Raw genomic sequence first — 14,312 nt, 5'->3', positions numbered from 1 at the left:
TGGTTTCAGCCAGGAAAAAAACTTTTCATTTTTAGGGCACCTGCGTGGCTCCGTCTCTTAATGTCCCACTCTTGGTTTCGGCTCAGGTTATGATCTCACAGTTGTGAGACTGAGCCCTGCTTTTGAGATAGAGCCCTGCATAGATCTCTGTGCTCAGTGGGGAATCTGCTTGTGATTCTCTCTCTCCTTCTTCCTCTTCTTCTCTCTCCAACTCACACAATGCTCCCTCTCTCTAAATAAATAAATCTTAAAAAAACAAAACAAGGGGCACCTGGGTGGCTCAGTGGGTTAAGCCTCTGCCTTCAGCTCAGGTCATGATCTTGGGGTCCTGGGATCGAGCCCCACATTGGACTCTGCTCAGCAGGAAGCCTGCTTCCCCCTCTTTCTGCCTACCTCTCTGCCTACTTGTGATCTCTGTCTGTCAAACAAATAAATCTCTTAAAAAAACAACAACATAAAAAAAAACCCAACAACAACAACATGAAAACTTCTTTCATTTTTTCCAGAATCTTCTTTGTCATTGTTTAATGTTTGTCTTCATGTCCACCAAACCCTAACCTTCTCTAAGTTTTTCTGTATTAATTAAAGTCCTCAGAGTGCCTGGGTGGTTCAGTCATTAAGGGTCTGCCTTCAGCTCAGGTCATGATCCCAGAGTCCTGGGATCAAGCCCCGCATTGGGCTCCCTGCTCGGCAGGAAGCCTGCTTCTCCCTCTCCCACTCCCCCTGCTGTCTCTCACTCTCTCTCTCACTGTGTCTCTCTCTGTGTCAAATAAATAAATAAAGTCCTCTTTTAGGGGCACCTGGCTGGCTCAAAAGAGCATGTGACTCTTGATCTTGGGGTCATGAGTTCAAGCTCCATGTTGGATGTAGAGATTACTTAAATAAATAAAAAACTTTTAAAAAAATGTAGTCCTCTTTTCACTAGTTTATTTCTGTTGAGGCACTAAAAACGGTGTTTAGTTTCTCAGTCATTTTGAAGCATGATAGTGTGATAAGTGGTTTAAGAATTATCCTACCTTTTGCACTGATTTGTGTAACAGGAAAAAGGAAACTGAACTGGTCAGTGTTTCATTAAAATATTAAATTTTTCTGCTACTGGTTAGGGACAACCCCAGAAGAGACTGGTAGGAAAGAAAAATGATCTTATTTATCCTTGTCTCTGTCATTTGAATGACACAGTTCTACAGGGTAGCAATAATGATTTTAGTAACTTTTTTTTTAAAAGATTTTTATTTATTAAGAGAGAGAGATCACAAGTAGGCAAAGAGAGGGGGAAGCAGACTCCCTGCCAAGCAGAGAGCCCAATTCAGGGCTCAATCCCAGGACCCTGGGATCATAACCTGAGCCGAAGGCAGAGGCTTACTGAGCCACCCAGGTGCCCCTTTAGTAACTTTTTCTAGGGGGCAGTTTAAATCTCTTGTCTCGTATGTAATGAATATCTTGGTTGCAGTTTTAAAGTCTATAGTTGCTCAGTAATTCCCCTGAACCTTGACTGTAAAGTTGAAAAAGAAACAACATAAACATGAGAACTTTAAATTAACTTAAAAATGAATCGGGGAGTTGCTAATCACCTAGTACAAAGTCTCAATTATGCAACATGAGTAAGTTCTAGAGATTTGTCCGACGTTGTCCGGTAGTTCGTGATACTGTGTTGTACATTTAAAATTTTGTTAAGAGGGTACATCTTGTGATAAGTGTTCTTGCCACAAGAAAATAAAATGTTATTTTAAAAGCAAAATAATACAAAAAATTCAAACTTTCTACTTTCCACAGCATTCTGCCTCTTAATGCTTTTTTATGCTACCATATAATAAATTTCACTGAAGTTGTATTTCTTCCTCAGGTGCAGTTGGTGAATAATCGATTTAAAGGAGTCAAGTATTTCCGCTTGAATACCCTAGCCTCTCTGGGTTATGTGGTTGTAGTGATAGACAACAGGGGATCCTGTCACCGAGGGCTTAAATTTGAAGGCGCCTTTAAATACAAAATGGTGTGTGAGCATACAAACATTTTTCTTTTAAAGACGTTTACATTTTGTGTTTCATTGTTTGGTATGAAATCTCAGAGAGGAAGTTGGGAGAAGGGGCTGTGAGTGTGAGAGAGAGAGAGAGAGAATGTGTGTGTGTCTGTGTCTGTGTTAGAGTTCAGGGGTGGGAGGGAAGATGCAACTTGATATTCAGTAGTCTAGCTCACGTCTACCTGTTTACCTGTATAACTTCGGGGAGCTGAGATAGAACCACTTTTACAGAGAAATACCCTTTCTTTCTATGTTGTATATCCAGCTTAGCCAGAAAGCAGCACCATAGTTTTCAGCATCCTATGCCCTATTGAGAGGAATAATTGAGATTTGTTCTGTCCTCTGTGAAGAGAGAAACCAACTGGTTAGTGCCTTCCTTGTGACAAGCCTCTTTCTCTCTACAGGAAGCTTTAAATGCTACCTTTTAGAGATGCCCCATGTCCTTTCTGCTGCTTTGGGAAATGATGAGAATCCGATGTTCCTTTTACACAGTAAGGCAGTTACTGTGTTTGCCAGTGTATTGGACATGCTGAGTAAGACATGGGATTTTCTCCCACAGCCAGTTCTTTGACCTTATGTTGTATTCTCATGTAAGTTTTTTTGTTTTTATTTTTGTTTTTGGCTCAGTGAAGTGAGATTGTGTGCACTGGCAGGCCTAGTAATACAGACAGGGTGGTGGTGGTAGGAATTAGGACTTAATAGGACCTCAAAGAAGTAGTATATGTTCAGTTCCTAGAAGTAGATGATGGGGAAATAGGATAAGATCTCAAGAGTGATTCCTTCTGCTTTACTGCATTAAGTTTTAAAAAGAAGTAAATTTAGTCAACCACTTAAGGGGGCTGATTTTTTGTCTTTGGGTATAGGAAGGCTTGTTACAAGGAAGATGCTGACCTCTTAGCAGACAACAGAACAAATGGAAGGGGGAAATACCCATATAGCGAGGGACAGTTTGGGTCTCAGTAGGAAAGAACTTTGTGACTAAGGGGTAACTAAACTCTAGGACTGGCTAGCAACAGAAGCTACAGGCCCCTATCTCTAAATAGACTTTAAAACAATTTTTTTTGGGCAACGAATCTCAATTGATAATTAATTCTTTAAAAACTACAGGTATTTTTAGTAAAAACCATTTTCAGCTTTAAAAACACTCTGATAATGAGACTTTTATTTATCAGAATCAGTGAAATGTTCTCCCTTTTTTGACAGGGTCAAATAGAAATTGATGATCAGGTGGAAGGACTCCAGTATCTAGCTTCTCAATATGATTTCATTGACTTAGATCGTGTGGGCATCCATGGCTGGTCCTATGGAGGATACCTCTCCCTGATGGCATTAATGCAGAGGTCAGATATCTTCAGGGTATGTGACTTCCTATTGTATTTCTTTTTGCAATAGAGGTTGAATTTTCTGTCAATTGAGGATATGAGGAAGTGTCTATTTTCTGAAGGTTTACAGAGTTTGCAATATTATGGAATGTTAAGATTTGTGTATCTAACAGTCATGTGAGATAATAGATGTATCTTGTCAACTTGTGATAGCCATGTGAGATAGATATTTAGATATCTATCCATATGTATATATTAAAAAACACTTGTCAACTTGATGGCCAGTTGTTAGCTATTAATAGACACGCCAAAGATTGTAGGAGATAGTCATGATTAGTAAAACACTCATACACACACACACACACACACATATTGGATTGTAATTACTAATTTAATTGCTGGACTGCAAGCTCTGAGGGTGGAGACTTGTGTGCCCTGCATATCACTGTAACCTCAGTAGCCAAGCACAATTCTTGGCACATAGTAGGTCCTAAGTAAATCTTTACTGAATGAATAACATACTAAATATATAAACGATGGTTACAATTTTATAAATAACTTCCTAGAAAAATATGCTAGAAGGAAATACATAAAGATGTTAAAAGTTGTTAAGAGAATGGCAATTATGAAATGTTTTTCTTTTTTACTATTTCAATAACATGATTTTATCTTACAGTAAAAAATAATTTTAAGAACGAAAATGATAGGGGTTTTGCTTTTGCATGTATTTTCAGATAATCTTTATAATAACCACAAAATAAACTCTGAAAACTGCCATAATTTTCCCAGACTTGTAGCTGTTGAGAAAGTAATTAGAATATTTAAATATAAAACTATATGGGAACCTTAAAATGGGGAAAGTGTTCAGTGCTTAAATATATTTCATTCATTGTTTAAAATTCTTAACTGCCAACAGAGGCTAAAAAAGAAAAAAGAAATGGCTACTTTCCTATATAGAGCTGAGACTTGTCACACTTTTTTTCCCCAGCAGCAGGAATGAGTTTGCACTGAGCCATTCACATGTTCTATCTAGTTCAGTCTCCCCTTTTAACAAAGGGGCTGGTGTGTGTATTTCATCTAGCCCAGGTTAAGGGTTTAGTATGGGGCATGCCTGTGGAGCATGAAGCTAACTGACTCACAAAGTATCAAGTTCTTGACCTTGGCACTTCACTTTGATTTTCTGAGTTGCTTGAGACCGTAAGCCCCAGTTGTGGGGCCAAAGCCTAAGGATAATTTTAGCCTATAAATTTGCAGTTACACATTCTCATTGCTAGCCATTCTTTTTTGGATCACACTTGACTGTTACTGTTGTCTTCTGTAGGTTGCTATTGCTGGGGCCCCAGTCACTCTATGGATTTTCTATGATACAGGCTACACAGAACGTTATATGGGCCACCCTGACCAGAATGAGCAGGGCTATTACTTAGGATCTGTGGCCATGCAAGCAGAAAAGTTTCCCTCTGAGTAAGTTCAAGCTTTAAAATTAAGATTATAAATTTAAAATTGTAGTGTTAAAACTTGTCTTTAATAACAATGAAAACTACAAATACTGTAAAACCAAGACCAATATTTTATGGACTACTCAAATGGCATGGCTAGTTCTCAAAGCCGAATTACAGACCAGTTCATATAACCTGGTTTTATTACAACTTATATTTGAAGCAATTACTGTGCTGAAAGAAGTTTAAATACATAACCATTTCAAGGTGAAGGATTCTGTTTCTGCTTAAATATATTCTACAGACAATGTTCATGATTTTTCTTTCTCTAGGAACATGCTATGATTATTGATACATGCCAATATCTTCATAAGAAATCAAACACAATTTTTCATTACATGTAGTGTCTGGTTACTGTATTATAAATTTATTATTGAAAATGTTGAATTCTTATCTTTTTTTTTTTTTAAAGATTTTATTTAACCCACTGAGCCACCCAGGCGCCCCTGAATTCTTATCTTAATGTTATAGTATAAGGAAGTTAACTTTATTATTAACATTAACTATTTTACATAGTTTTATATGTTTTTATGTAATTGTATTTTATATTATACAACTATATATAGTTGTATATATTACATAACTAATGTAGTAACTAATAGTTAATTGTGATCAGAGGAGTTAAGTGGTTTTCCCAAGAACTCTATTTTGCCTAATCCTGTGATATTTTCATTTCTCTAGACCAAATCGTTTACTACTTTTACATGGATTCTTGGATGAGAATGTCCATTTTGCACACACCAGTATATTACTGAGTTTTTTAGTGAGGGCTGGAAAGCCATATGATTTACAGGTGAGTTCTTCATTTTCTGATTGAATTAAGTAGTGATTAGTGATTTGATTACTTTGAAATATAATAAACTATGGAGTAAGGCTGATTTTCAGCTGTGGCCACTCTCTCCTTAAGAGATCTAAAGTCATAGGCATAGTTAGTAGCACCTCTAGTTGGGTAAAAAATAAGATTCTGTTGAAGTTGGGCTAAGAACTGGCCTATATGACCAATATGGGCTAAGTACTAGATTATATGACTTGTGTATCTGTAACTGCTTTCAGTTTGTAATCATGGAAAAACGACAAGAGTCTACTCAGTATCCTCCTTTGCTTTTCTTTACATGGTCTTTTAATTTTATATTTTATTTTAATTTTATAATTTTTATATTGACTTTGGAATAGAAAGCCATAGGTTAACCAACTTCATTGCTCCATTACTCCAAAAAAAGGGTTTTAAAAGATAACCTATTCATTTTTTTCCTCCTTTGTACTTCTTTCACAGATTATTATTCACAGGAGTGAAAAATACTTTTTCTGTTTCATATCTCAGTTGACATTTATGTAGATAAACTATGAGCTATTTGTCTGTAGCAGCAGTTTTCAAGCATTTTGGTCTCAGGACCGCTATGCACACCAAAGAGCTTTTGTTTATGTGGGTTTTGTCTGTCAGTATTTCTCATAGAAGATATTAAAACTAATAAAAATTTTGTTTTGTTTTTTAAAGTTAATTTATTTATTTAAGTAATCTCTACACCCAGTATAGAACTCGAACTCACAACCCCGAGAACAAGAGCGCATGGTCTTCTAACTGAGCCAGCTAGGCATCCCCAAAACTAAGAAAAATTTAAAACACTTTTTAAAAAATAATAATCAACTATTACATGTTAACACAAATCACAATTTTTGTGGGGGGGAAAAACTATTTTCCAAAATATAAAAAAAAAGAGAGAAATAGCATTGTTTTTACATTTTTGTAAAATCCCTTTAATGTCTGGCTTAAGGAAGACACCTGGATTCTCATATCTACTTCCATATACAGTCTGTTGGGAAGTGTTGTTTTGGCTAAAGTATACAGTAGTTTCCCATTATGTGCAGTTCTGCTTTCTGAGGTTTCAGTTAACCCTAGCCAACCGAGGTCCAGAAGCAGATGATTGTTGAGGTGTCTGGGTGGCTCAGTCTATTAAGGTCAGACTCTTGCTTTCTTCTTAGGTCATGGTCTCAGGTTGTGAGATGGAGCCCCATGTCAGGCTTTATACAGAATGTGGGGACTGCTTAGGATTCTCTCTCCCTCTGCCCCTCCCACCCCACATTCTCTCTCCCTCTCTAAAAAAAAAAAGAAGACGACGTGGTTAATCCTCTTTCTAACATTGTGTCATGACACTGGTGGCCTAATGCTAAATCACAGGGCCTGTTACTCACTTCACTTCATCTCATCACATAAGCGCTTTATCTCCCATCATCGCAGGATGAGTGAGCGTAGTACAAGATCTTTAGAGAGAGAGACCACGATCAGGTAACTTTTATTACAGTATGTTGTTACAGTTGTTTTATTTTCTTATCGTTATGTTTTTAATCTCTTACTGTGCCTGAGTAAGTAATAAAACTAAACTTCATTGTAGGTATGTATGGGAAGAAATACAGTATCTTTAGAGTTTGGTACTATCTGCTGTTTCAGGTATCCAGTGTTGGTCTTGAAATGTATCCCCTGTGGATAAGGGGCGACTGTTACATGAAGAAAATTCAGCCTCACAGAATATGTAGTTAAAAAAGGGGAGGAGTATTTTAGCTTTTTTAGATAATTGTGGATATTCTTCTTGGCTACTACACCAAAACTGGACAGATCTTAGTTTCTTAAAGGTTAGTTTTAGTGTGGAGTCTGACACCACATCTAAAACATGTCATACTGTGTTACATTAAAATCTGTTGGATCTTGTTCTTCTAATGGATCTTTTACACATACACTAGTCATCTGAAAGATACTGGTTCACTGTGTGAGGTCAATCTTCTCAGCGTTGACTCATTTCATTATATGGTATTTTTAAAATCACATATATTAATATTACACCCCTGATCCCATCAGAAAAGTCTTTAAGTTTGGGGAAGCTCATGAGCTAATAGTGGCAGATGCAAGTCTTCCAGGATTCTAATTTTTACTTAAAAGCTCAAAATTTATCATTGGTGATGAATACTGTCAGTGTTGTCCTTTAAGTGACCAGCTCACTTCATTCATTTTTGTGCAAATGTTTACCAGATACCCAACTCTGAATTATCATGGTTGTCAGTCACTCTTCCAAGTTGAAAATGGAGTTCCATTTAAGAAATGGTGGTGCAGGGGCGCCTGGGTGGCTCAGTGGTTAAAGCCTCTGCCTTTCGCTCAGGTCATGATCCCAGGGTCCTGGGATCGAGCCCCGCATCGGGCTCTCTGCTCCGCAGGGAGCCTGCTTCCTCCTCTCTCTCTCTGCCTGCCTCTCTGCCTAGTTGTGATTTCTCTCTGTCAAATAAATAAAATATTTAAAAAAAAAAAAAGAAAAGAAAAGAAATGGCAGTGCAGTGGGGTGCCTGGGTGGCTCAGTGGATTAAAGCCTCTGCCTTCGGCTCAGGTCATGATCCCGGTGTCCTGGGATCGAGCACCACATCAGGCTCCCTGCTCCGCAGGCAGCCTGCTTCTCCCCCTCCCATTCCCCCTGCTTGTGTTCCCTCTCTCGCTGTGTCTCTGTCAAATAAATAAATAAAATCTTGGAAAGAAAAAAAGAAAGAAGTGGCAGTGTAGCTAGCAACTCAGTTTCACAAGTGCTTTTCTTTTAGACACCGTATAGCGGAAGTGCTTTCTGCTTTCTTCCCATTGTATCACCACAGGGCATTCATTCATTCATTCATTCATTCATTCATTCGTTTAAGATTTTATTTATTTATTTAACAGAGAGATACACAGTGAGAAGGGGAACAGAAGTAGAGGGAGTGGGAGAGGCAGGCTTCCAGCGGAGCAGGGAGCCTGATGCCGGGCTCAATCCTAGGACTCTGGGATCATGACCTGAGCCGAAGGCAGACGCCCCATAACTGAGCCACCCAGGTGCCCCTACCAGAGAACATTTAAAAAGACATCTCTTCAAGGGTTGCAGTTTAATAAACTTAGGGTTTTTTACTATAGGTGTGTAGTGGTGAAGAATACAGTGACATCCAATACAATTTAATGTCACTGCCTTGATTCATGCTAAGGCACTGGCACTTTTATTTCCCATCATTGCTTTTGCACTATTGGTGCAAATGCCAACACAGTGAATAAAGGCAAATTGTTCTGAAAGTGGTTTTGACCTTGCATCTCCCTTGAAAGGGGTTCCGAGGACCCCATATGTCTCTAGATCACACTTGGAGACCCAATGATCTATACATAAATCCTTCTGTAAAACTTGGAGTTTTGATAAAAACGAATGATAAAAAGGGGGAGGGGCCTTTGTATCAGACACATGTGTGTAGTATCTTGGAGAGGCTGTGCTCTGTATTACTAATTCTGCTGAAACTCTATGGACAGCTTTGGAAGGAGATGTATTATTCAATTCTCACTTTCTGTATTTTGATTTTTTTGTTATTGTTGTTTAAGATCTATCCTCAGGAGAGACACAGCATAAGAGTCCCTGAATCTGGAGAACATTATGAACTGCATCTTTTGCACTACCTTCAAGAAAACCTTGGATCACGTATTGCTGCTCTCAAAGTGATATAGTTTTGACCTGTGTAGAACTCTGGTATACACTGGCTATTTAACCAAATGAGGAGGTTTAATTAATAGAAAACTTGGGATTGATCATCGCATTTTGGTACCTGCCACATAACATCTACTTCTGAAAGTACATTTGTTGCCGTGCAGGCGTCTGCAGCTTGTGGATAGTAATGTAATACCTTAACCACACACACGCAAAATTGAATGACAATTTCTAAAGGACCCAGCAATACCATGAGAATTACTGAAAGAAGTAAGACATTAGCACCATGTATCCATACTACCTTATTTTCACTTCTTAATAGCATTATAAAATTCATGGACTTAATTAGTGTATTTTTACGGTATACTTCTGAGTTTGTTAAAATATGATGTTATTAGTGATTGGTTTGGTTCAATTCCAGAAACTCTGACTAGTTACAGATTTGATAGCACTTAAATGTAATTGAATAGCTTATGCTTCATTGCTTGGGGTGTATCCAGCATGTTGTGAACTAATCACTATTAAACCTATGACTTAAACAGTCATTAATGATTTTCCAAGGATAACTTAGTGGCCTCCTAAAAACACTTATTTTGTTTCATTCAAGCTCTGACCAATTTTAGCCAATTTCAGCTGTATCTAGTATAAATAGTTCTCTCTGATGATATGACAGAGTGGGTTTTTTCTTTCATACAAAGGCAAGTAACTGTACATGTAGCATGGTTTAATTAGTCTTATAATCTTGATAATTACAGGCAGAAAATTTTTAATCAAATGGTTAGAGCTTAAATATTTGCAGGCAATATCTTCTCCTTTATGAAAAGGGAAAAGTACACATTGATTTGTATCCTTCAGAAAATTTAGTGGGGCTAGTTTCCATTGAGTATTTCCTTACTGAAATGTTCCAGCATTCTAGAGTGATGGAAGGGAATTGTGGTAGGATGGGAGATACCAGGGTGTGGAGAATGACAGGGAGAGAAAAGGGAGAGGATCTGCTTAAGAACCAAGTAGAAGTAAAATTTGACCAAAAATCCTTATGAAAAAGTTTGGGGGGTGAAATTTAAACTGCTAGAATGTTAGTTAAGAAAACCAGAATGAAGAAATCATTGTCTTGCCAACACAGTTACAGACTAACATTATTCAGGGAGGAAAAGTTCTTTAGTTATTTTTCTAATTTTCATTTTTTGTTATTTTCATCTTAATTTTGGTAACCTTACAAATTTAAACTTTTAAAATTATTTGAACATCTTAGATATTGTGAACTTAAAGAGGTTTCCAGACCACCTCTCCACCATAAACTGATCCCCAGCTAGCCATGGCTCTATTTTTAAGCATTCAGAGCCTCTAAGCAATGTCTGAAATGGCCATGACATTTTCCTGGTTTAGCCCTAGCTCTCGACTGTTAAGGGAGCTCATAGGCTTTCAGGTGCTGATTGGAGTCTGTCATTTTAGAGTCTTGGGTGTTGTTGGGTCACATTGCCAGCGGCAGAGAAGGCACCTGTGAGTTTGACCCTTTTTATCACACACCTCAGTGTTTGGAAAGTTGTTTCTGGTACTTTTAAACAACGCTCTACGAAAAATTGCTCTTTTTTTCTTTCTCACTACTACAGAGAGTAGATTTCTCTTGTAGAGAGCACAGCCTCCGTTAGTAAGGGTAATGACCGTGCATCAGAGGTGAATTCATCACTGAAAGCCAGGTGGGAGGTGGGGGAGGTCCAGATATGGCAGGGTGACCTGGTGGTTTTGTCCTTGGGAAGGGGATTGGGTTTTACTGTTTGTGTATTTATGCTGTATCATAGGTACCACACTTTCCCTTATTATCTGTGTATGTATTGATTTTCTTGTTTATGATATTTCCCCATACCAAGGTGTGTTTATATTTTTTTCAATGTTAAATTAAATTGATTTGGGTAATTTTTCTTCCCAAGAAAGTATTTTCCCCCTTGATTTAAGTACATAACCTGACTATCAAAGGCGGTTTTTGTTTGTGAGCTGATTGGCCTCCAGGGATCTATCCTTATATAATATGCAAAGTGGAAATGGTATCCAGTCGTTTTTAGACATCTACTCATTTGAAACCTCTTACCCAGTAAGGCTGTTTCTTTCAAATGGCATCTCTCATTTTACCAAAACAAACCTTAAAGAACCTCATGTACTCTTGAATTCACCAGTGTTTTCCTCTTGCCTCTCCTTTCCTCTTAAATAAGGGATGCCTCTGTTACAAGCTCCAGTTCATTAAATGCCATTCTCCTTCTATAGGGGGAAAGTATGTGACTGATTTCACATCCAGAAAGACGGTTTGACTGAGTTTCATTTTAAAAACTGAAGTGGGAAACATCGTAGTCATTTCAAACAATCAGTAGAAATGTCACTAAAACTCTTCGTACCCTGCCTATGGGTAACATCTGAAAAGGCTAAGAGTATATAAAAGTAGCAACATTTTTTGGTAAGAGCCAAAAAGCACTGGATTAAACATCCAATGGGGTGGGTTTTGCAGGCTTAATAAACAGGTGCATTTGAGCAGCCATCACGAGGTAGAGTTGCTTATGCATTGTTGAGCAGTGGGACTCAGAATCTCCTTGAGATTGATCTGGCTGCTTATTGCTAAACAGAAATGCAGTCTTTACTCTTAGAAGTTTGGATTTATTGATTTGGGTGGAGACCAGGAATCTGCTTTTCTAACAGTCTTTCTAGGCTGATCCCGAAGTTGTTTGTGGACTACTTTCACAAAGTCTTCTGAAGAGAATGGAATTGGATTGAGAAAATAATAGGTAATTTTTACACTGGACTGATTTACAGACACCTAAAGCAGTAGCCAATGTAGCTGCTCATCTGTGATCACTGCTGGGTCCTTCTTACTCTGAAAGAAGCAGAAGGTATCGTAAACTATGTATCCTCTTTGTCTGGAGATTCATTTTGGAATGAAGGGTCTTCTCTTGAGGCCATTGCTGGCTCATTTCGAAAGGCTTGTATGGAGGATGAAGTCACAATGCATGTATTACCTTTTAACAGAATGAGATATAGCTATTGATGCTTACTTTTTTTTTTACGACTTGTTTTATTCCTTACAGAAAGTGTATCCCACCTGTCTGTAACATAATTCTCTCTTTAGGTGGAATGACTCCTATAAGATCTCTCACTCTTGTAGAATCATAAATTTTTCAAGCTGTTATATCTTTGATATAATCTAATGTTGGTTAGAGGAGGAAGCTACATGTAGAGAGAGGAGAAAATATACCCATGGCCATGCAGCCAGTTAGTGTTCAGTTGGTACTAGACTCCATCCAGATGCCCTGACTCATGGTAGTTTAAATGATATGTAGAAAAGGCAAATTTTTAAAGAAGTATTTATTAATATATTCCTATGAAACATTTTAAAGATAACATAAAATGGTTAATTTTTCCATTCTAAAGTAAATGCTAAGCATGCTTATTAATGAAGCAGTACTTCTAATTAGTATATGACATTCTGAAGTTAATTAAAACTGTTAACCCTAAATGTGTCTTCCTAGTAGTGGGGGATTTGGGAATTGGGATATAGAATAGAGTGCTTGCTTAAGCCTGGGAGCCTAACTTAGAGCTGTTTGAAGTAAGAAAAGAGACATGGCCATATCTAAACTAAGAGATTTGCAGGTGAGTGTCCTTTCCCAGCAGACATAACTTAATAAGGAAACTTCCCTGACTCCCACTTTCCCAGCCCTACCCAGCCTCACCTATCCACCTTGCAGTCTACAATATAGAGACGTGTTAGTGTTAGGTGCTGGCTCCTGCTTTTCTTATTTTGTCAAGAGACAGTTCTAGTAATCAGAAGGGACTTTCAGAAGTCCCTCACAGAGAGAAAAAGTAATATTTGTATGTTTATTTTTGAATAACCCAAATACAAATTTATGTTGTGTTCAGCACAATTGGAGTTCAGGTCTTTAATTTTAGAACATAAAGTGCCTGCTGTTTTAAGCATTGACTTGTATAAAAAGAATTGCATGTCTCACTCCAGTAAGTTTATGGGCTTTCTCATTTTCAGCTACATGGCTTTTAATCATGTAAAGTGAAACATTAGTTTTGTTGCATTTTATTACAGGTTCTTTGTTGCAATAAAGATGCTGCTAAAATTAATTGATGTAAATGTTCCTTCCCCCCATCCCTTCCCTATTTGTACAGTCTTGCCTTGATTAGTGGCAACTGTGAAGTGATTAATACACACGAATGAGGTCATATGCTTGCAGTGGAGGAAGGAAGACTGCAAGGTGATTACATGGGGTTTCTAGTAGAAACACTAGCCAAAAATGCATCTAAACCCAAGGGAGGTGTGGAGGGAGCTATTTTGTGCCTGCAAGTGGTTCCCCGAAGTTTGTACTGTAGGGATAGGTGGTGCCTGGAGCCAGCGATTAGCATGTCCTTCCTGAGCAGCTGGGAGTTTCTCAGGGATGCTACTTGGAGTTTCCAAATAGTGGTCTCTGCATGCTCCCTGGGAAATTTCAAGGAAGTTTGGTGTGATACTTTTTTCAGAGGTTTCTTGGACAGGTCTCTGGTCTGTTGAAGCTGTACTGGGGAAAGGGAGAGAGAAGGAGATGACCCCCTCTAAAATTAGGAAATTTGGGTTTGTCTGATAGTCCTTCCAGTACAGGCACTTAATCTGGATTCTGTAACCCTCTGAAGCGATATGCAAAATATGAGTGGAAGTGCATTCTGGGGAGAAGGGCTTTGGCTTCTCCAGATTCTTGAAGGAGGATGATCCCCAAGAAGAACCACTGCTGTATTATGTATTAGGTTTGTAACCTTTTAATTTTTAAACATTTTAAATTATTTTTAATGCCCCCTCTATTATTTATTTATTTATTTGGGGGGGAGAGAGAGAGCATGAGCAGGGGGAGGGGCAGAGGGAGAGGCAGACTCCCGGCTGAGCAGGTAGCCAGATGTGGGGCTGGATCTCAGACCCACGGTCATGACCTAAGCCACCTAGGTGCCCTGAATGCCCCCTTATTTAAGTAAACTCTATCGGCAA

The 14,312-nt window shown here is 38.2% G+C and overlaps 1 protein-coding gene across 3 annotated transcripts in view; it reads left to right on the top strand.

The window, feature by feature from the left end:
* DPP8 (dipeptidyl peptidase 8) overlaps positions 1 to 13,423 on the top strand; it is a 63,915-nt gene extending 50,492 nt beyond the window's left edge. For 2 of the 3 annotated variants that reach the window (XM_046008644.1, XM_046008645.1), the window contains exons 17-21: positions 1,844 to 1,990; positions 3,221 to 3,373; positions 4,661 to 4,803; positions 5,520 to 5,631; positions 9,208 to 13,423. In XM_046008644.1, coding sequence (XP_045864600.1) covers positions 1,844 to 1,990; positions 3,221 to 3,373; positions 4,661 to 4,803; positions 5,520 to 5,631; positions 9,208 to 9,330 — 678 coding nt within the window. In that variant the 3' untranslated portion in view covers positions 9,331 to 13,423. Of the gene's footprint in view, positions 1 to 1,843; positions 1,991 to 2,421; positions 2,587 to 3,220; positions 3,374 to 4,660; positions 4,804 to 5,519; positions 5,632 to 9,207 lie in introns of those variants that run through there. The other variant, XM_046008646.1, reaches the window with a different exon arrangement.
* Positions 13,424 to 14,312: the final 889 nt, after the last annotated feature.

Source organism: Meles meles, chromosome 6, assembly GCF_922984935.1.
Source record: "Meles meles chromosome 6, mMelMel3.1 paternal haplotype, whole genome shotgun sequence".
In the NCBI taxonomy this organism is placed as follows: Eukaryota; Metazoa; Chordata; class Mammalia; order Carnivora; family Mustelidae; genus Meles; species Meles meles.
Note: the sequence above shows the minus strand (reverse complement) of the source record. Positions and strands in the feature narration are given on the sequence as shown.